Here is a 23,053-nt window from a genome sequence, read left to right as displayed (position 1 = left end):
TTGCTAATTGCAAATAGGCTGGAGCTTCTGTCAGGAAATGATCTCAGTGGCCAGTGCTCGAGTGGGAGGTTTTAAGGAGGACGCCCTGGTGTTCAGCTTGGAAGCCTGAGGGGGACCCAGGAAGAGGTGGGGAGCTGATTTGCCACTGGGACTCAGGCAGATGGTGGTGCAGACGGCAGGCCTCCCAGAGAACCCACAAGCCTTTCTCCGCCCCCTGCATTTGGCACTCAGCACATTGCGGTTGGAGAACAGGAGCCAGCAGCTCACCTAATTCTTCTCCCCTGGAGGCTGATGTGTGCATGTCTTCTCTTCTTCACAGGGCTCTCCAGCAGCCAGACGGGCTTTCGTCCCCCAGCTCCGGAGTGGCAAGTTCAATGTCTTGCTAACAACGTACGAGTACATCATTAAAGACAAGCACATCCTTGCGAAGGTAGCGTGTCCTCATGTAAAACACCAGCCCTAAGCGCTCAGTGCTATCAGGGAGCATGCGATCCAGCCCGATCCAGGATTGTTATGAATGTGAACACCTAACATCTTCTCAAAGCCCCTTGCAAATAATTTTTCACTGATTCCCCTGCATATGTGTAGAAAGATAGCTGCTATGTATATGCAAGGTCCCTGTCAAGGTGACCTTGGGTTTGCCTCTCTCTTCCCAGGCTAGCCTGGGGTTAGATCCAGAGATGGGATCGCCTACATAGCACGTGTGCTAGCTTCTCCTGGGGCTTTTCCCAAAGAGTCTGGTCACACAAGATGCCTCCTGACCCACCTGTCTTCCTGCAGTGTCCTGATAGGGCCATGGAGAAGTCAGCCTTGTCTTTACCTGTCTCCAACGACCTTAGCCGCCGTCCCCCACCCCCCACCCCCCCGTGACTGTGCCTCCCCCAGCATAGCCATGGGAAACCAGCCCATGATGCTCTCTGAGGCCCTTGGGCTGCTGGGCTGGCAAATTCGGTGGGGGCTGTACAGGCTTCTTAGCTGACGTAGTTGTGAAGGTGGCTCTGGTTAGGCCATACTGAATTACTGAGAACAGTGATATAAAACAGACACCACCCCTTGTTTCCTGGTTTGAGGAGGGGTCGAAGCTGAAGATGATGCAGCTGGTCTCACCTCTAACCATTCAATAGAGTGAAGTAGAGGGTAGAGTCTTTGACCCAAGATGGAGATGTTTACAAGTTACCACACCTCAGGGACTTGGTCAGAATGATGATATCGGGTGCTTAATAGGCATCTCTGAGCCTGCAGATGAGGAGAGTGAGGCCCAGAGAGCAGATGTACATTGTGTGGTCACCCTCTGACTCAGGACAAAGTTACCTGTGCTGACCTGGCAGCGGCTTTAATTAGCAAACACTCTGCAACAGAGCTTCCTCGTGGGAGAAGGCTGTTGTGCCCTCACACCAGCCAGAGCTGACATACTCTGCGTCACTCAGGCCTCACTCACCCTGTGTCCCCAAGAGGCTAAAGTTCAGGACAGCCACACACTGATATAGTCAATGTCTGACCCCTATCCATCAGATGTGTAGCCACGGACTGTTCTAGAGCACAGCCCCAGCCCCCAGCTCATACTCAGAACCTGCCTGAGCCTCTCTACCTGTAAAGGCACAGCCTGCTGATTGGAAAATGTACTCATTTCCTCACTGAGTCCCCTGTGGATGCACCTCTCCCCCCATTGGGCTGCTCTGATCAGTGAGGGGAGTGCTGTGTGACGATTTTTCTGTGCTACAGACTAGCATATGTGATTTGGAGAAGGAAACCAGACTACTTTCTACAACTTGCTTTGTTCATCCAACAGTATAGTTCACGGGCATGTCTCCTTGTCTGTCCGTGCGTACCCCATTCTTTATAGAGGCATGTTGCGTGGCTTTCTCTCAGTGAGCTGGTCCCTTGTCAGGGGACATTGTCATGCCTCAATGAGCTCTTCCACATGGAGCCCTCTTGCCTAATGGCTGTGAGAGTATTGCTCACCTGGGGGCAGCCCTGCTGCCTCTCCTCTAAACGCCTGCTCTTGGGCCTGCAGATCCGCTGGAAGTACATGATCGTGGATGAAGGCCACCGCATGAAGAACCACCACTGCAAGCTGACTCAGGTCCTCAACACGCACTATGTGGCTCCCCGCCGCCTTCTGCTGACAGGCACGCCGCTGCAGAACAAGCTCCCTGAGCTCTGGGCACTCCTCAATTTCCTGCTGCCCACCATCTTCAAGAGCTGCAGCACCTTTGAGCAGTGGTTCAATGCGCCCTTTGCCATGACTGGAGAAAAGGTGGGTGTGCGCGGCCAGCCCTGTGGTGGTGAGATGGGCAGGGAACTGGTCGTGGGCCACCCTCAGAGGAGCTGGGTGTGCATTGAGGGCCCACCACAACGGGCTGGGACTGTGGTAGGTGTCAGGGTCCTAGAGAAGAGCAGTGATTGAGGAGGTTAACTCTGGGGAGACACTTGGGGCTTCTTTGACCCTGTGCCCCAGACACAGAGAGGGCACAGTGAGGAATATGGCCTTGAGGGAGCTGTGGGGCCAGAGCAAGTGTGTGAAGGGGCAGTTGGAGGGCCTGAGGGGCCTGTTGGTCCCTTTAAGGATTTACCCTAAGGGCAGTGGGAAGCCCAAAAGTTTTTAGTCACAGGAGTAACATCACATTCTGTGTGTTTTATTTTTTAATTTTATTTTTATTGATTTCAGAGAGGAAGGGGGAGCGAGAGAGATAGAAACATCAATGATGAGAGAATCATTGATCAGCTGCCTCCTCCACCCGCACCCCCGCCCTCTCCCCACTGCGGGTGGCCAGCGCACAACCCAGGCGTGTGCCCCTGACCAGAATCAAACCTGGGACCCTTCACTCCACAGGCCAATGCTCTATCCACTGAGCCAAACCAGCTAGGGCTGTGTATTTCATTTTTAAAGAGCTCTATGGCCGGTGGATCTCAAGGCCTAAATGGCCATGGGTGGCATTGCAGACTGAAAACCAGACTGTGGCATCTGGGCTGTAAGGGGCTAGGTCCTCATCACTTGATGAACTCTTCAAGCAGACTCCAGAATGAGCTGCTATGCTATTGGGGTTTAAACTGTGTTTTGGGGCCAGCTGCATTTCTGTTGAAGGCAGTTAAGCCACCAGAACCTGGCAACTGAGGAAGTAGGTACAACTGCAGCGGGTAATGAGCGTCACTGCCCTCTAGTTCCCGATTATGAGGTTTTCCTGAGACAGGTGCAGGACAGCTGGGGCCACCACACCATGTGTGCAGAGGGGCCTCTGCCAGCATCAACTGTGAGGTACCCCTCCTGACACCAGCTTAGGCGGAAGCCATTCTGAAGGAGAAACAGACCTTTCCAAGAGTACCAGGACCCCCATCTAATAACTGAGAAGCAAATGCTCTAGTTTCCTTTATTTTCAAGTTGAGCAAAAGCTTTGCCAAGAGATTTTTTAGGGAACCCACAGAAGAAAAGTTCAGGTGTTACTTTATTTTTAACCCTTTTTTTTTTTTGGTAAAGTATGTCGTTTGTTGTTTTAATTTACTTTAGAGAAAGGAATGGAAAGAGAGACAGACACACACGTGCGCGCGCACACACACACACACATACATACACACACACAAATCAATAGACTGGGGATCGAACCCACAACCTGGGCCTGTGCCCTGACCAGGAATTGAACCTGCCACCCTTCGGTGTACAGGATGATGCTCCAACCCAGTCACACCTGCCATGGCTTATTTTTCATTTTTTAAAATTTTTTTAAAATTATCTTTTTATCAAGAGTAGCAGTCACCCTGGGAGAGCAGTATTTCTTTCCCTCCATCCCATCCCAACTAAAATGAGGGTGGATATGGGGCTCTCAGTGGTAGAGCCCTCCATGAGTAGCATCTGGTTTACACCAAATACTTTATGAATGTGGCCCCATCGTGCCACTTAGCTTTCATTTAGATGTGCTGGCGGGGAAACAGCACTGTATGCTGCTATGTTTCTCTTTTTTAAAAATATATTTTATTGATTCTTTATAGAGAGGAAGGGAGAGGGATAGAGAGTTAGAAACATTGATCAGCTGCCTCCTGCACGCTCCCCACTGGGTATGTGCCTGCAACCAAGATACATGCCCTTGACCAGAATCGAATCTGGGACCCCTGAGTCCGCAGGCCGACGCTCTGTCCACTGAGCCAAACCGGTTAGGGCTATGTTTCTCTTTATAAGGCCTGTGGAACGTGGTGCCCTGGGTTCCTTGGTTCCACGGCCTGGCATTTCTAGGGAAGGAGTCAGATCCTCTGTTTTCCCTTTCTGTTTTGCCAAACCCCATAAAACAGAAGGCAGTCTGTGAAGGCAGGGCAGGGCACAGGGTGACTCCAGGTTTCCCCACTTTGGAAGTAACACGCAGTGTACATTTCTCGTGGCATGCCAGGTGGACTTAAACGAGGAGGAGACCATCCTCATCATTCGTCGCCTCCACAAAGTGCTACGGCCCTTCCTGCTCCGGCGGCTCAAGAAGGAGGTTGAAGCTCAGTTGCCTGAAAAGGTACCATGAGGATTTTAAGTAGAAGAAACCACAGTGCAGGGCTTCCCTAGGGTGGGCCTGGCCAGGTGGCTTTCCTGTTGTCCCTGGCCTGTGGTCTCATGGTCCTGGCCTTGCCCTGTCATTCTGGAGTAAATCCATCCCAGGGATGGCTGTTCACCCCCTCTAGATCACTAAAGTGGAAGGCAGAACTGGTAGGTTAGAGTACAGAATCCCACCTGTTGTCAATGGGTCAGTCAGATGCTTGGGCAGGTCCTGCCCAACTATGTCACAAGCTCAGCTTGGAGACCATGGGCTCTCAGGGCTGCTCCCCAATCTTGAAATGGCCCTGAATTCTTGCTCAGGGAACCAGTACCACAGTGGGCCCCCAGGGCTCCCTTTTCTTTCCCCCGGCAGGGCTGGGGTTCCTGGCCAGTTACCCCTCTAGTCATACTTGGAGAGGCCTTTGGAAGGTGACCACATTTGTCCCCAACAGAGAGGCAGCCCATCTCTTTCCTCAGAGTTCCAGGGGCTGGCTCTTATTAGGCTGCTGTGAGCCACGTGCCCATCTCTCCACTGCCCAGGTAGCTGTGGAGCTATCACTGATCGACCCTGAAGCTGGAATCAGTCTTTGTTCTTGCTGGAACCTTGAGCACTGAGAGTGGGAAAGAAAGGGAGAGAGCAGATGCCGTAGGAGCAAGAGCAGTCCAGGACTCCCCCTCCATGTTTCTCTGTCCTGGTGCATCACTTCCCTCATGTCCCCAGCTGTTGGGGCCCTTTCACCATCACCCCTGTGTGCCTTGATCAGAGCACACATCCCAGGGCCCAGGATGCTGCCAGGAGATAGATGCACTCAGGTGGGGGGTTAGGCTCAGGACCCCTGGACGCCCACTGATGGCGCTGTGTGTCCCTTACAGGTGGAGTACGTCATCAAGTGCGACATGTCTGCTCTGCAACGTGTATTGTACCGGCACATGCAGGCCAAGGGGGTGTTGCTGACCGATGGCTCTGAGAAGGACAAGAAGGTTTGCCCAGGCCCCACTTCCCCACCTAAGTATCCAGGGCGGGTGGATTCGGGGCAGCCAGGTGTGTGGGGTTGAGCACACTGTAACCTGCAGGTCTCCCACCTTCTTGGAGCTTATTGTTGTGGTCTAGGCCCCATGACGTGGTGATCCCGAGGGCATTGCAGAGCTATTGTTTAAGTCATGGCTGGTGTCAATGGGCTCAGTCAGTAAGGCTGCGGGCGCAGAGGCTCATGGACCAGTTCTGGGGCACACTTAGGGCCCCAAGAGCCTCCCAAGTCAGATGTTGTCTGATGTCCTTTTTGTTTATGAAATGTTAGCCTCCATGGGTGTGACAGTGGCAGCACAGGGCCCAGCACTAATTCCTGCAGAATTAGAATGTTTTAGTGAGCCCCACCTTCCCATCTGGGAAAAAGCTGCCCCAACAGCCATGAACACTTAGCCCTTTCACCTTTTTAGCAAGTGACATTGGACAGGTGGGTGGTGTTACAGTGGAGAGGAGTGGGAGCTGGGCTGGCTGCTGACTTCTGGGATTCCTCTAAGGTCCCAGTGCCCCCCTACCCCATCCTTCACCTGAACTGAAATTATCATCCCAGGTTTCTTGATTCCACACCCAGTACCTCAAGCTTAGCCCTACCTCCCCATTTCCTCCTCTAGATGTTTTGTTAGGGCCCTTTTGTACCTGAGCTATGGCAGCAGCGTGTTTACAGGTTTACTTCTGTCCCACGGCACCCGCTTACTCCTGAATCCTTCCTTCACCCGGTAGCCAGCAATCTTCCTAAGTTATGACCCATCTGGCTGCAGCCCCCAGAGACTTGCCACAATGCCCAGAATGAGGCTGGCTTCAAAAAGCGTTTGTGATTCAGCCTTAGCTCTGTCACTCTTATTTCCCTTCCTTCCCACCTTCCATCCCTCCAGTGCGCCAGGTAGTCTCTGCTCCCCCCAGAGCTGGTTTCAAGCCTCTGAGTTTCCACAGGAGCCTTCCTCATCTCTCTGCCACAAGCCATACCTGCCCCTAAAGCTTCTCCTTCCACAATCCTCTTTCCACCACCCATCTCTCCCCATCCTGGGACAAGGCCTGACGTGGGACTCCTTTCTTCCTCTGCAGGGCAAAGGCGGCACCAAGACCCTGATGAACACCATCATGCAGCTGAGGAAGATCTGCAACCACCCGTACATGTTCCAGCACATCGAGGTGAGGCCCCCCTCTTCCCAGCCCCGGTGCTGCCCTGAGCACCCATCACCGGGGATAGCCGGCGCCACTGATCCCATAGGCAGAGCTAGATTGCTTCTCCTTGATAACTTTAAAAAAAAATAGTTTATAATATTTTAAATAGACAATGCCTGTACATTTATCTCTGTTGATTTGCTGTTTGCAAGTGCTTATGGGAAAGAATCAAAACAGTGTAGAAAAATGTGATAGAAATGGAAGTCCTTGAAAGCCCACCCTATGATAACCACAAATTATTAGGAAACTCCTCTCTGGGTCATTTTTCACCTTGTGGGGTCACACTGCCTCTGTTGATTGATGCACTAGCATTCCCCATTCAGTGACATGTGGGGCCATCCTGGGTCATTGCATCGACTCAGAGCAGCTTTCCTCTTCAGGAAGTCTCCGGGTCATACCATTTTGGGCCACGGTGCCCTTTAAGAATTTGGATTCTTGTTTCTGAAAAGCACACACATATATGTTTGTGTTTTGGCATAATGTTTCAGGGTTGTTGGAATACCCCTGGTGCCCCTAGGATTCTGTTTCCGCAATCCCAGGATGGTCTCCGGTGCACACTCTCCTTGTGTGCTCATTTTGGTGGTTGAGTGTTATATCATGACTACCTTTCCTTCATTGGAAAAACACGGGGAAGGGACATACATGGATGGGATAGAAGAGCTGTAGTTGACGTCTGTGGCTTCAGAGCCACTGTGGGCAGGCACTGAGCACTGGTGTGAGGGGTCAGAGGCATGGTGCTGGGCAGCACTTTTCTGCCCGTCGCCCCACAACCCTCCAACCCCTCCCCCCCATCCCCCCATTGAATTGTCTCTCATTCCATTGCAGGAGTCCTTTTCCGAGCACCTGGGATTTACTGGTGGCATCGTCCAAGGGTGAGAAGCTTCCCTGCTGTATGGGGTGGGCAGGCGGGCCATGTGGTGGTGTTTCTCACATGGTTAGTTGGTTCTGTTGCTATTGTTACATTGGTTTGGTTTCAAAGGCATTAAGTTCATGACAGAAAGTTTAGAAAAAGTAGACAAATTCAAAGAAGAAAATAAATCCTCCACACGAGAGTTGTCCGCCATTAATCCCAAAAGGCAGAATTCCTAAGGTTGAACCTGGTTTCCAGGCCCCACTCTGCCACCTCCCTCAAGGGTCTGTGAATGTTACCAGCTTTCTTCACCATTCTGAGCCTTAACTCTGCCTGCCACCAGGGAGATCCTCTGTATGGTGAGCTGCCCACCTTGCCATGGGTGTGCTTTCCCTGGCATTGTTTATAACGTTCAGCCCAGGCTTCATTAAGCCCTGGTGTTCTATGTGGAAGCTGCATCTAGATTTCACCATTGCCAGCAGCCTTGCTAACACCATCATTTCCCTGGGATACTAAGCCACTTCCAAGAGTAGAGGCACTACATCAAAAAGTAAAACATTCTTCTGAGTTGTCCTTTTTTATTCCGAATTGCTTAATGGGCTCCCACAGATGTGGGTTTGAGTCCTGGACCAGGCACTGCAGCAACCCCAGCTGTCCCCAGCTTCAGTTGCCACATCTGTAAACCAGGGGTAGTAGATTGCAGTGACCATTGGCCCTGTGTGTGGCTCAGTGTGGGCACTCTCCAGTGTGAGCTATGGCTTCTGGTTCTTCAACAAAAAGGAGACGTTGCGTAGTTACTAATAGCGTCTCTTCTCACAAGTGTCCAAGTTGGATGATGATTACATGCCACCCTTGACCAAGGATGGCCTGCGTGTGTTTTAGTTGGGTTGAAATGGCTTTGCTGAATCTTTATGGGGGTAGGGGATCTGCCTAGGAAGTCACTTGTGTGCCCTTACCCCTGATGACCAGCCCGTGTAGGCTGGCTCAGTTCAGCATGGAGACAGGACCGTGCCTCCTTCTTTGCCCACCTACTATGTGCCATTGTTAACATTGTGTGTATTCTCCCCTCCTCCCTCCACTCACCAGGCTGGACCTGTACCGAGCCTCAGGGAAATTCGAGCTCCTCGATAGAATTTTGCCCAAACTTCGTGCCACCAACCATAAAGTGCTACTCTTCTGTCAGATGACCTCCCTCATGACGATCATGGAAGATTATTTTGCGTATCGTGGCTTTAAATACCTCAGGCTCGATGGTGAGTCTGACCAAGAGAGACATTTGTTAAGGGGTCTCATTATCCACTGATGGCAGAGCTTCTGGCCAATGTGCCCTCCCTTGCAAGGCAGGACGAGGTCCGAGCCTCTAGATGTCCCAGCAGGAGTGAGTGCAGCAGCACGCTCAATGACACAGGCTCTCGGGGCTACAGGGAGGGCTGTATTCTCCTGCTGTGGGCACAGCTGAGCCAGGGTTCAGGTGATGCTGGAGGGGCTTTCCTGGGCTCTTGGTGCCTTTGTCCTTGACATACTCTCCAGGTGCCCTTCTGCCTGCGCAGTGTCCCCAACAGAGAGTTCCAGGGGCTGGCCCTCATTAGGCTGCTGTGAGCCACATGCCCATCTCCACTGCCCAGGCGTCAGTGCCACTGTCACTGATCAGGCCTGGAGCTGGAACCAGGCTTGTTCCTGCTCAAACCATGAGCACTGAGTGGGAAAGGGAGGAGGGAACTGGATGCTGCAGGGGGAAGAGTAGCAAGACCCTGGGAACTGCTTGGCTGTGACCCTGCACTCTCACAGGGAGGCCAGTGTTCCTGCCTTTACCCCACCACACGGGAGCCTGGGGCAGGAGTGGACTGAGTGAGATGCTGACAACATGCAGGACCTGTGATGTGACATGTCAGCTGGCCAGGGAGGCCCTAGAGGGAGTCCCCATCCTCTGTCAGATGGCAAGAATGAATGGTGTTCATGAGAAAAATGAACTTGAGTGCCATTGGGGTGAACATGGTTAAGATAGTTTCTTCATTCCCCGCACAACTCAGAATCTTTATCTAAGCCTGTTGCCGAGTCCATCTCCATGGCCAGATGCCCCAAACCTCTGTGTCGCTGTGTTGTCTTTCACTCTGCATCTTGTGGTTTCACAGACCACGGACTGGGGGTTGCTGGGATGATTATCGGTCCCAGAACCTGCCCTGAATCTTGCCTTCCTCAGCCCATTCTTGGACTTTTGTCCAGGGCAACCTTTAAAAGCACAAATCTGATCATGGGTCTCACCTTCCTCTTCTCTCTGTGCCTTGGCCTCTCCAGCTGCTCCATCCTCTGGGAGGGCCCGTTCTTTTCTGTGTCACCATCCCAACCCTCCAAAGGACAGGCTGTACAGTATTTGAAAAGCGTGTTTTCACCCACCCCAGTGCCCTCCACCTACTCTTTTTCCTCCTTTCTTCCATGACAAGAGTTATTTCCATAAGGATGAGGATTTTGTGGGTTAAGCATGATTCATCCCTAGTACTTCTCATGGACACTGCCAAGCAGATAGAAACCAGTAAAGAATGGAGGAAGGGGGCTCAGTGACACACTGTATACAAATGGAGCCTTCCACCATCAGTGGTAAAAGTAAGGGTGCAGGTCAGGCACCTGGGGAGGTGGCCCCTCCTCCTGGACCTGCCCCTGCCCCACTTGAGGCCTCAGCCCCTCCTTAGATCTGTTGTAGCTGTGGGCACATCTGGAGGGCAGCAGGCCTTTGCACTGTTCATTGGGACCTGTAGGTGAGTGGCAGGAAGTGTTTAATTTTTGTTTCATCACCAAAAATGACTCCTGAATTTGCCAAGGTACCTCTGCTCTGAGCTGGCAGCAATAGCATCGTGAGCACTTACATGCCTCTCTGGTACTCGTGATGCTGAGGATCTTGTCCTGGGCCAACACCTGAGAGTCCCTGTAACTCTTAGAAGCCTGTCCTGCCAAAGGGAAAGGAGCCGCTGAAAGAAGACACCTGTGTGCTTGCATGCAGGCGGTTCTCTCTGAACTAAGAAATCTCATTGCAGTAGGTTTGAGGGCAGACTCTTGGCCTCTGGTCAGTTGCTGGGGAGCCCTTGTTGCCTGGGCTTCAGCCCCCACCTGGTCTAGTTCTTGCAGCGTCCCTGTTTTATACGGAGGAGGCGCAGCCATCTTCATGGGGCTCATTCTTTCCTTCTGGGATGGGGAGAGTGGCTTTTAGTGGTGTCACATGGAGGTGCAGTCTCTGTTCTCCAAAGCACACGTTCCTCTGTGTTTCTCTTTGCTACTGCCTGTCTCCCCCTCAGTCACCCCACTAACCCTGTTGGCCTTGTACCTGGCAGGAACCACAAAAGCGGAGGATCGGGGCATGCTGCTGAAAACCTTCAACGAGCCCGGCTCCGAGTATTTCATCTTCCTGCTCAGCACCCGGGCCGGGGGGCTCGGCCTGAACCTCCAGTCGGCTGACACTGTGATCATTTTTGACAGTGACTGGAACCCCCACCAGGTAAAAGCCCCTGGTGCCCTGGGTGGAGAAGCTTGAGGCTCAGGGAGACCCTGCTGAGCCTCATGAACGCCACTAGCCTCCTTGAAATCTCCCAGGCCCGGGAGCAGCACCTACAGTGCTTGAGGCTTTTGGAGAGAAGCCCAGATTATATTCATTCCCCTCTGTTTCTCAAACCAAAAATAGCTTTTTGTTCTGATATGACAAAAATTTACTCCATTGTTACATATATAAAAAGTAGCCTGGCCCTAGCTGGTCTGGCTCAGTGGATAGAGTGTCAGTCTGCGGACTAAAGGGTCCCAGGTTCGATTCCGGTCAAGGGGACATGCCTGGGTTGCGGCGTGCAGGAGGCAGCCAATCAGTGATTCTCTCTCATCATTGATGTTCCTATTTCTCTGTCCCTGTCCCTTCTCTGAAATCAATTTTAAAAAAATTCTGTTATTAACACACATGTGGACAGAAAATGGAAAAGGCCCCACTCCTGTCAGCTGGCAGTAATCGTCGCTGTTTTATGATGGAAGTCCTAGGCTGTTTTCTTTTGTAAACAAAACCTGGGTCATCTTTTATGCACTTTGTGTACTGCTGCTCTGTTTCTCACCTGTATACACTCCATGGGGACACGTGCCGGTAGGTACAAGGATGTGATTTTAGAGATACAATAGTTTTAAAATATTTAACTTTTTCTTAACTTTAAAAATGGTAAATATCAATAACTCCAAGTTAATGTAGAGTCAATTTTTCCCCTTCCCCACCCATCCTGCTCTTCTCTGAGTGTATGCCAGCATCTAATCTGTGTGTTCTGTTTTTCACAAAAATATAGCATTTTCCAGGACATGTCCCTTCCCTTTAGCTGCTGGGGTGTTTCATCTCTGTGTGAGCATTAATCAGCTGCTGGCCGTCCCAGCTTACAGTGGCTCTCGGACTTTTAACTCAAAGTCCAGTTATCAGACATCTGGGTTCTGGTGTTTGGCATGACCACTAGCCCCCTCAGCGAGCCCTATTATTGCTGTCTCAGAGCACCAGCCAGGTCAATCTTGAGAGGTGGGATTGCTTGGTTCATGGGTGTGTCCCCTTCATGATATAGTGGCTTCTGCCCAAGTGGCCTCCAGAAGGCTTCCAGGTTTCTTTCCCACTGATGGGATGTGAGTATACTCTCACCACAGCCTGGTGGCACCCATTATCAGTGTGTGAATGATAGCCCATCTGATGGACGAATACCCTGTGTGTTTGCTAGCATCCCTCTCTACTGTCAGCTTGGGGAGTAGTTCCTGCCTGGACTTCGACAACTGGCCAGTTTCCCCGGAGGTGGTTGGGGTGTGCCTCTACTGTCAGCAAGCAGGCAGCCGGCAGAAGCTCCTGTGGAGCCCTGTCCTCCCTCTGTCACACTGGGCAGTACCAGAGGCCACTAAGCTCACTGCGGGGATTGGGAGCTGCCATCGAGTGCTGGCCCTGCCAGGAAGCATGCTGGCCAAGCCAGGGCGCCCAGCAGTGGAGAGAGGACACTCCTGTCTCCAAGCAGGTGTGACCTCTGTGTCCCCCACTAATTTTGAGCTCAGCCCCAAACAGCCCCAGCCCCCTGGCACAATATTTCGTGGGATCCCTCCTGGTTCTGTGCTGGGGGGTGATGATCAAAATTGGGTTGGCAGTCATGGCTATCACTTTATTAGAGCTTGTTCCACACCAGGCACTGGACTGAGCACTCGATGCCCATTTGCTCCTCTCATGTACACAATAGCCAGGAGAGTGGCTCGTGTGAACAGAGTGAGACCTGAGGTTCAGAGAGGTTGAGCTCGGGGCTCTCTCTAAGGAAGTTGCACAGTAAGGAAGTACTAGGGTCCACAACCAAAGTAGGCACCGCCAACATGCTATCCAGCTTTGCCCCCATCCTGTTAATGGTACCGTGATACAGTCACGCTGAGCATAGGGCCCCCTGGGGTGGGCAGGAAGACCCATGCATTTGCGATAGGAGCTGCTTGGGATATAACCACCCAAGGGTTGTCCTCCCAAACTGTGCTATCTTCTTGAGTATTTCTCAAGTTTCACTAAGAAAGTGACACTTCTGCAGGAACTCAGGATGAAATCTTCCTGGCACAGGCTCCCGATCCTGTACCTGAACTCCAGGCCAGGCGGCTGCTGGTTGGGACTAGCAGAATGGCCAGGCAAGAGGCAGGCACAAAATAATCAAAAGGCCCCACCTCTCCCAATGGCTTTGCAAGGTCGACCTCCCCTTAAGACTCTAAAGTGCTTGCTCGGGACTGACCAGTGTTCCTTCCTCAGGACCTGCAAGCGCAGGACCGAGCCCACCGCATTGGGCAGCAAAACGAGGTGCGGGTGCTCCGCCTCTGCACAGTCAATAGTGTGGAGGAGAAGATTCTGGCTGCGGCCAAGTACAAGCTCAACGTCGATCAGAAGGTGATCCAGGCCGGCATGTTTGACCAGAAGTCCTCCAGCCATGAGAGGCGTGCCTTCCTGCAGGCCATCCTGGAGCATGAGGAGCAGGACGAGGTGAGGGCAGCACCGGCCCCAAACCCCTCCCCAGCGTGAGTGGTGAATGCATGAGTGGCTTTCATTTTTGTTTTTTTACCTTTTTTGCACTCTTTTTTTTTTCTTTTTTCTTTTTTTGCATCCCTTTGGAGTAAAGGGAGTGTGGGCTGAAAGGAAAGAGGATGAGTACTTGCTTTTTCTTTGAAGTGGTTTTTTTTTTTTTCTAAACTGCTGGTGAAAGACGCTGGATTGACAGCCCTGGAGACTGAAGTCCTCTATTTATCCACAGAGCAGACACTGCAGCACGGGCAGCGGCAGTGCCAGCTTCGCCCACACTGCCCCTCCGCCAGCGGGCGTCAACCCCGACTTGGAGGAGCCACCTCTAAAGGTGAGAGGGGTAGTTCAGTCTCCATGCCCATTCAATCCTCGGCTTCTCGGCTGAGATGGCCAGCAAGGGCCCTGATCCCACGGAGCGTGCGTGTGCGTGTGTGTGTGTGCCTCTCGCTGCTGTGTGGGTCGCCATCCACTGCAGCCGGACTGGGACCACCAGCTCATTTCCCATGGATGCCGCCGCTCGCCTCCGAGCCCGGCCACCGCCCATCCTGGCCTCTCCACCCTTGAACTAATCATGGGAAATCTTGTAGGAAGAAGATGAAGTGCCCGACGATGAAACTGTGAATCAGATGATTGCCCGGCACGAAGAGGAGTTTGATCTATTCATGGTAAGCACCACAGGCGGGAGTGGAGGTGGCATTTCTGCCTCACACACCTTTAGGGAGCTCAATTTTCCACCCATTTGAAACTGGGAGCCTGGACGGGTTCACATGCCCTGCCCTGATGACTTCAAACAGAGCAAAAACTCTCAGTGATGTTGGAGTCCCTGGGTGATAATGGAGCTAGGGGTGGGCCCACAATACCTCTTAATTGACACATCTTTCTTCCATGTCCTAAGAGTGTCAGAGTGGTAGTGGACACACACCTAGCCATCCTTCTCATTTGTGACTCTCAGTCCCCAAGTACCTGTGTTCTTGAATTTGTTGAGGCTCCCTTGAAGTTTGCTTTAAGGGGGTATTAATACTGTCTAAAGCCAAGGGTCTGGTGAACACCTTGGCCACCAATACTTCATGCTTCTGGATGAGAAGTATGGTATTAGTTTGGGTTCTTGGCCCCAGCAGGCTTTGTGCCTCCTGGCAAGACTATACTTTGAAGCTGTCACCCCATTTCGGCTCCCTTATGCAATTCGTCAGTCCTTTCCAGTTTTCTCTGTCGCTAAAGCAGAGCCCCTAGCCAGGGCCTGACGTAGGAGCCAGGCCACCTTGGCCTTAGCAATACCCAGAGCTGCTGTTTAACTACTGTTGGGGCATTGGTCCCCGAGGCAGAGAAGCAGCCCCTTAACATCCCTTGAATGTTCTCCTGGCTCTCCCTGTGCCGATGCCTCTCCTTGACCACGCCCTCGCCTTGCTCCCCAGCGCATGGATCTGGACCGCAGGCGCGAGGAAGCCCGCAACCCCAAGCGGAAGCCACGCCTGATGGAGGAGGATGAGCTCCCCTCGTGGATCATCAAGGACGATGCGGAGGTGGAGCGGCTGACCTGCGAGGAAGAAGAGGAGAAGATGTTTGGCCGTGGTTCCCGCCACCGCAAGGAGGTGGACTACAGTGACTCACTGACGGAGAAGCAGTGGCTCAAGGTATATGCCAGAGATGGCCGGCGAGGAGCAGGGCTGGGGGAGGAGAGGCTCACACCATTATAGCTCGGCCTTTGTCCAAAACCTGAGCATGTTCCTTTCAGCCGTTCTTGGCTTTCATTCACGACAGCAACACTTCTAACATAGGGTCAGGTTTGCTCAGTTCCTCCCGACCAGAGACAGGAAAGAGCACCAGTGCCATCCCCAAGCAGTTCAAAACTCACTGCTGTATGTAACTGGCCTCTTCCGTGTGAGGGTTCACCTCTTCGTGAGGTCAGAGTAAAACATTGCCGATCTCAGCATGGTGCAGGTCTCCTGAGTGCCGGTCCATAGGAAACACAGCCAGAGATTAGTGAACATTCAGTTACTCTGCCAGCTGCTCAGAAATGCTGATGGGGTGAGGTAGCCCCGCTTTGGACATATCACCCCAAAAGTACGTCACCTTAGGACCTGGACTCCTAGCCAGGCTGGGGAGGAAGGAGGAGGAAGCGAGCTGCTGATGAGACTGCAACCACAGTTACTAATAGAGGTGATGTCAACACTCGTTTTCAGCAGGTAGCACCCGGCCCTGTAGCTGTAGTTGCAGAATGCTGAGTCAGGCCCCAGCCCAGGGCCCACTGCATGGACACTGGGATTACAGTGATAACTCAGACCCCTCCCCATGTTTGGGGGCTCTGAGTGCAGAGGTAATGATTAAAAAATCCAACCTGGAAGTTGTTTCATAAAAATGTCCCTGAAGCAACTCTTCCCAAAAGGTTGGTGATGGCTTTTGCTGCACCCTGCTGAGTGCCACATCCCAGAATGAGAGGTGCTGCCTCTGATCGTACACCCTAGGGTTCCCTTGGGTTAACTGGGACCCGGTCCCTGCCTACGAGCTCAGATAACCCCAGACTTGGAAACTCACCCACTGAGATATGCATGAGGGGCCGTTGAAACCAGGGAACCAGGCAAACCTTTGTGAGGGGTGGGTGTAGTGTCCTGTTTTCTGGCCCAGGCTCCAGGGCCAAGAAGAAAACTCCTGATGAGGGAACTTATGCCCAGTTACAGATCTGTATCAGCTTCCGTGGAGCATTACCACCCCCACATTTTTGAGACAGTGAGTGCCTTTTGCTATATGCTACTAATGTTTTATATACATTTTTTGAAGGTGTAGTTTATATACTGCAAAATTCACCCATTTAAGATGTACAAGTCAATGGTTTTTACTATATTATCAGTCTTGAAATTGTCATCACAAACCAATTTTAGAACATCCTCATCATCCCAAAAAAGAAGCCCTTTCCTCTTTAGCTGCCTTCCTTCCCTTTCTTCCCCCTTGCCCTTGACGGTCACCCTATTCTGGACATTACATAGAAATAGCATCATGTAACATGTGATCCTTTGATGTCTGGCTTCTTCTGGCTTCTTTCACGAGGCAAAATATTTTCATGGTTTATCCATGATGTAGCACATATTCTTTCTTATCAAGGCTGAATTATGTTTTATTGTACGGATATACCACATTTTTATCCTTTCATCAGCTGATGGACACTTGGGTTGTTCCCACTTTTTGGCTGTTGTGAATAATGCTGCCGTGAACATTTGTGTACACGTTTTGTGAGGACGTGTTTTGATTTCTCTCAAGTATACACTAGACGTGGAGTTGCTGGGTCTCAAATGGTAATTCTATGTTTAACCTTTTGAGGGACTGCCTGTTTTCCAAAGCAGCTGCACCATTTTACATTCACACCAGCAGGATCTGAGGGAATTTCTCTGCATCCTTGTTAATACTTGTTATTATCTCTTTTTTATTTTAATCATTCCAGTGGTACAAAGTGGTGTCTCTTTGTGGTTTTGAGTTCCATTTTTCTAGTGGCTAACGGCATTGAACATCTTCATGTGCTTATAAGTCTCTTATCAGATGTGTGATTTGCAAATATTTTCTCCTGATCTGTGGTTTATCTTCTTCATGGTTTCCTTTGGAGCACAAAAGTTTTTAATTTTGATGAAGTCCAGTTTATTTTTCTCTTACTGCTTATCCTTTGGGATCTTGTCTGGGAATCTCTCACCAGATGCAAGGTCACAAAGATTTACCCCTATATTTTCTCTCAAGTTTTAGAGTTTCAGCTTTTACATTTATGCCCATGATCCTCTAAGTTCATTTTGTATATAGCAATAATTTAGGGTCCAACTTCATTCTATTACCTGTGGATATCCAGTGGTCCTAATACCATTTGTTGAAAAGACTGTTCTTTCCCCATTGACATAGCTTTTTATATGTCATACTCAATAAAATTTACATTAATAATAAATATGTTTGCCCAAAACAGGCACTCTCCTCTCTTAGTCGTGGGTGTGTAATGGGCACTACTTTGATAGGCACTCTTAGCCCCCATGTGCCAGAATCCTTCAGAATGTTCCTGGCTGTTGCCTTGCAGGCCCAGGGACCAGAAACCCAGATATTAGATATTCCTAGGGCTGCCATAACAATTACCACATACTTGGTGGCTTAAGACAACAGCAATTTATTCTTTCACAGTCCCGGAGGGCTAGGGTTCTAAAATCCAGGAGTCAGCAGGACCCTGTTTCTTCCGAAGGCTCTAGGGGAGAAGCCTTCTATGCCTCTTCCAGCTTGTGGTCGCCCTGGCATTCCTTGGCTTGTGGCCCCATCATTCCACCCTCTGCCTCCATCTTTACATGGCCTCCACCCTGTGCCTCTGTGTGGCCTTTCTGTCTCTCATAAGGTCACCCTCATTGGATTTTGGGCCCACCCTAACACAGGATGAACTCATCTTGCTTGATTCTTAAGTAATAACATCTGCAAAGATTTTATTTTCAAATAAAATAACATTCCGAGGTTCCATTTGGATATGAATTTTGGGGGGACAGTATTTTTTGTTTTTTAATCTTCACCTGAAGATATTTTTTCCATTGATTTTGAGAGGGAGGGAGGGAGAGGGGCAGAAAGAGAGAGAGAAGCATCAATGTGAAAGAAACACATTGATTGGTTGCCTCCCACATGCGCCCCAACCAGGGCCAGGATTAGACCTGTAACCCAGATATGTGCCCTTGACCGAAATTGAACTTGTGTCTCTGGTGCTTGGGTCGATGCTCCAACCAGGGTGGGGACAGTATTTCACCTACCCCACTGGGCCTGCAGTACATGCCCTCCCCTGTGCTGACCTTCCTTCAGTTCCTCCTGCCTGCCACAAGCCCTCCATACTGTCCTGTGGCCTGGATGTCTTTTCCTCCCCCCACCCTTCAGTTCTCAGCTTCTGTGCCACCTCTTGTAGGAAGCTCCTGAACCTCTAAGCGGGACAGGTCTGCTCCACAATCAGAGCACCACTCACCCTTCTTCCTGGCACTTAACCCACGTTTGTGGGAAGTCTGTCTGACTAGTGTCCATCTGATTCTGTTCGGTGCTGTGTCCTCTGTGCTAGGCCCCCTGCCCATTTCATAGTCACAGCTGATACATGAGAGACGAATGACCAGTACATCCCTTTGAGTCCAGCCCCCCTCCCTTTATGATTCCAAGCTCCCCTGGAAACCTGGCTTCCCTTCCCTTTGTTTTAAACATGCAAATTACTTATTCAGAATGAATAAATCAGGACCATTTTAAAATTAACATTGTACACGTTGATGTCCTTCAGTTCAACAGCTTCACTTCTGTAGTCTGTACAGAAAAGACAGATGTCAGTCAAGCCATTATGTAGAGTAGTCACACTTGCCCCAAATAGTGGAAATAACCCAAATGCCCATGAACAATTATGGCCCTTTTTGCAATAAAATACTTAACAGGCATTAAAAATTATGTTGCAGAAAAGCGACAGGAAATGCATCCAGGATATAGTAAGCAAAAACATGAGTCATGGTATGGTATGTGGATACAGTTCCATGCTGTCTGTTGTGCACATGTACGTGGGAAGGGCAAGGAGATCTAGGAGCTGGATGGTGGTGGTGGCTGCACACAATGTCAATGTACCTAATGCCACTGAGCTGCGCACTTAAAACCTGTGTCACCCCAAATTTTAAAAAAAGATGCAGCGGGTCCAGAGAAGTGTTAACAGTGTCACCTCTGGGTGGAGGGATACAGGAGTCCATTACACGGGAGTGAAGATACGACTCTTTATTTTTAAAGTACAACCCTCTATTTGTGAAGGACAGGCGTGGGTGGGGTGTGCTCTGGCCTTTCGTGGCCTTTTGGAGCCTTTGAGAGCCCTGGTGTGTGTCCTGCCCCGGCCAGAACCCACGGGCTTGCGCCGCGGCCTCTGCTTGTCAACCTCGGTGCTGGCTGTCCTATTTTACCACTATTGACCCTGAAGGCCATCGAGGAGGGCACGCTGGAGGAGATCGAAGAGGAGGTTCGGCAGAAGAAATCATCGCGAAAACGCAAGCGGGACAGCGACGCCGGCTCCTCCACCCCGACCACCAGCACCCGTAGCCGCGACAAGGACGAGGAGAGCAAGAAGCAAAAAAAGCGCGGGCGGCCACCTGCTGAGAAGCTCTCCCCCAACCCGCCCAACCTCACCAAAAAGATGAAAAAGATCGTGGATGCTGTCATCAAGTATAAGGACAGGTAAGCTGAGGAATGGGGTGGGTGGGTGGGTGGGTGGATGCTGCAGGTCCTCGGGTGCCTTTCCTGGCCTCCCGTGTGCCTGTGAGACCATTCCACAGTCATTGGTTAAACAAGGAAGCAGACAGGTGGTGTCAGCATGGGGAGAGGGAAGTAAGTGTGGTGGGGAGGCCAAGAAGCCCTGATGAAAGGAGGTCTGGGGGTGAGTCTCCAGCAGAGGCAACAGCAGGTGGAGAGGGCCCAGGAAGATGAGGTGTGGCTGGTGAGATTGAGGTTAGTGATGAAGCGAGGTGGAAGGAGAGGAGTTCGGTGCTGTGATGGGTGCCAATCTCATGGCCGGCACTCATGACTATGGTGGAAGCCAGAGTTGCTGGAGCAGAAATGGTTTCTGTTCCTTCTGTAGACTACCCCCATCCTCACTGCCCTGTCCCCATACTTGCATGACAAGCCCGGTTTTCATGCTGGGTCATTGGAGATCCACCATGTGTTGGCTGACTGCTCTAGGCACTGAGAGCCCTGCCCCCACAGGCACCAAATACAAGAGAGTATGTGTTTTCAGCTTCAGTGGATCTGTTTGTGGAGCACAAGTACCATTTAAATAATAAGAAGAAAATAATGGTTCTCCTGCAGCCCTCCAAGGAGAATGTGCACATTCTGCCAGTGCAGGGTGGGCATGCGGAGCTGCAGAAGGTGACCAGGGGTACACGGCCTGCACCTTGCCCAGAACTCTGTTTGTGCTCCCGCTTTCCAGTGTCTTATTCCACTTCCTGGTACATACCAGCCCAAATGACTCTCTCCATAACAAGGGTTGTACAGCTCGATTTTATAGTAATACTTTGCAGGTAGTCGTGAAGCAAAGTAAGGGAGAATTTTAATCTGTAGCAGTGGAAAATGGCAAGGTGTGAGCCATTAGCACATCATTTAGAGAGATTCTTACCAGCATGACATTTTGGGGGTGGTGATGACTGGTATCCAAATAAAAAATACGAATTGACCTTTAAAAAGAATCTTACTCTCTGGCCGGTTTTCTCAGTGGTTAGAGCATTAGCATGGAACAGTCCTGGGTTCCATTCCTGGTCAAGGGCACATATCTGGGTTGCAGGTTTGATTACCAGCCCCAGTTGGGGTGCATGCGGGAGGCAACCAATTGATGTGTCTCTCTCACTTCGGTTTCTCTTTCTCTCCCTCTTCCCCCCCCCCCGCAAAAAAAAACACCAATGAAAAAATACCAAGTGAGGATTAACAACAAAAAATACCTTATCATAGCCCTGGCTGGTGTGGCTCATTTGAGTGTCGCCCCATGCACAGAAAGGTCGCCGGTTGGATTCCCGATCAGGGCACATACCAGGTTGCAGGTTCGGTCCCCAGTTGGGGTGCCTACAGGAGGCAGCCGATTGATGTTTCTCTCTCATATCAGTGTTTCTCTATTTTCCTCTTCCTCCTCTTTAAAAATCAATAAAAACTTTTTTTAAAAAAGAACCTTATCAAAGAGGAACAAATGATGAACTAAAAGGCATATTTGAGTTCATCTGCTCGACCTAAAAATGTAATTAGTGTCAATATTGAGAAGAAAATATTGATGCTAATTTGCTAACTTGACCTTTGAGAGAAACTCCACAAAGAAAAATGTAAAAGGTGAAATATGGAATGTGTGAAAACAGTAGACTCCACCCTGCCCAGTCATTCAGTTGATTGGAACATCATCCTGTGCAGCAAAAGGTTGTAGATTGGACTTCTGGTCAGGGCACCTGCCTAGGTTGCGGGCTCAATCCCCAGTTAGGGTGCATGCAGGAGGCAGCCAGTCGGTGACAAAGGACATACCCTAGGGGGAGGATTAAAAAGATTCTCTAAAAAAACAGTAGAGCCCATGTTTTTTCCTTAATGATGTTCTTGTGAGGGAAACTTAAAATTACCAAAATGAAGAAGACCCTTGAAGGTCAGTGGGGCAAGGATGGACTTTATGGAAAGTCATGCTGGTCTTTTGGATATCCGTGCGGAGAAGAACCTTGACGCTGCCTCACATTATATACATATATTAGTTTAAAATGGATAATAGATATAAATGTGAAGGGTACAGTTCTAGAAGAAGGCATGGGAGAAACTCTTCGTGGCCTTGAAGTAGGCAGACTTCCTCAACAGAACACAAATGCCACCACCCATAAAAGACTTCACTAACAGGAAGAACAACTGTTCATCAAAAGACACACTGCCCAGCTGGTATGGCTCAGTGGTTGAGTATTGACCCATGAACCAAGAGGTTGCTGGTTTGATAGCTGGTCAGAGCACATGCCCGGGGTTTCAGGCTCGATCCCCAGTTGGGGGCATGCTAGAGGCAGCCGAGGATGATGTTTCTCTCGTTAATGTTTCTATCTCTATCCCTCTTCCTCTCTCTGTAAATATCAATAAAAACATATTTTTTTTAAAAAGATACACTCACGATGATAGTGAAAACTGCCACAGATTTGGGAAAGAACACCCAATTTTAAACTGGGCAAAAGGCATGAACAGACATCTGGAAGAAGGTGTCCCCATGAGCAATCAGCATATGAAAAGGTGATGGGGATCATTGCGTCAACAACATCAAATGAGTGTGAGATGCCTGAACAGAATGGCTACAGTTCCTTTGAGTGTATGAAGCAGTTGTACCTCACACTACTCAAGATGACATAAAGTTCAACATAAAGATGAGCTTTCTGACCCAGCAACTCCAACCCTGATTATAAGCCCAGGAGAGCTGAGTGCATGTCCACCAAAGACTTGTACAAGCACATCCACAGCGGCTATGATAGTAACTGCCCCCAATGAAGTAGCCCAAATAGTGTCCACCTCCAGGAGAATGTGTCGATGGCCCAGTTGTACAGCAGAATTCTAACAGCCACAAAACCAGAAATACCACTGCTCCTTCATTGAATCTTACATTCTGTTGAGTGAAAGAAGCCAGAAACTAATGAGTACCTACTGTGTGCTTCCGGTTACGTGAAGTTCAGAAGCTGATCCACAGTGATGGGCATTGAATAGTGGTTACCTCAAGGTGGGGAATTGGCAGGGAAAGGCCATGAGGGAGCTTTCTGGGGTATTGGGAGTATTTGTCAGTCTGAGTGTATATGTGAAAATGTTCATAAAGGTATATACTTAAGATGTGTGCAGTGTCCTGTATAAGGTTATACCTCAATTTAAAAAGAAACACTTGGAGCCCGGCTGGCGTGGTTTAGTGGTTGAGGGTCGACCTATGAACCAGGAAGTCACAGTTCAATTCCTGGTCAGGGCACATGCCCAGGTTGC

At 50.3% G+C, this 23,053-nt stretch overlaps 1 protein-coding gene across 16 annotated transcripts in view; it reads left to right on the top strand.

Annotated features, from left to right (window-relative positions):
• SMARCA4 (SWI/SNF related, matrix associated, actin dependent regulator of chromatin, subfamily a, member 4) overlaps positions 1-23,053 on the top strand; it is a 101,080-nt gene that overhangs the window by 61,258 nt on the left and 16,769 nt on the right. For 7 of the 16 annotated variants that reach the window (XM_059696772.1, XM_059696771.1, XM_059696765.1 and 4 more), the window contains 13 exons: positions 320-430; positions 2,015-2,257; positions 4,377-4,490; positions 5,384-5,491; positions 6,597-6,683; positions 7,542-7,588; positions 8,653-8,819; positions 10,890-11,053; positions 13,328-13,555; positions 13,824-13,922; positions 14,179-14,256; positions 15,004-15,222; positions 19,512-19,774. In XM_059696772.1, coding sequence (XP_059552755.1) covers positions 320-430; positions 2,015-2,257; positions 4,377-4,490; positions 5,384-5,491; positions 6,597-6,683; positions 7,542-7,588; positions 8,653-8,819; positions 10,890-11,053; positions 13,328-13,555; positions 13,824-13,922; positions 14,179-14,256; positions 15,004-15,222; positions 19,512-19,774 — 1,928 coding nt within the window. The other 9 variants (XM_059696775.1, XM_059696774.1, XM_059696770.1 and 6 more) reach the window with 5 other exon arrangements.

The sequence above is a fragment of the Myotis daubentonii genome, chromosome 5, assembly GCF_963259705.1.
Source record: "Myotis daubentonii chromosome 5, mMyoDau2.1, whole genome shotgun sequence".
Classification (NCBI taxonomy): Eukaryota; Metazoa; Chordata; class Mammalia; order Chiroptera; family Vespertilionidae; genus Myotis; species Myotis daubentonii.
This window is presented reverse-complemented; position numbering and strand designations above follow the sequence as displayed.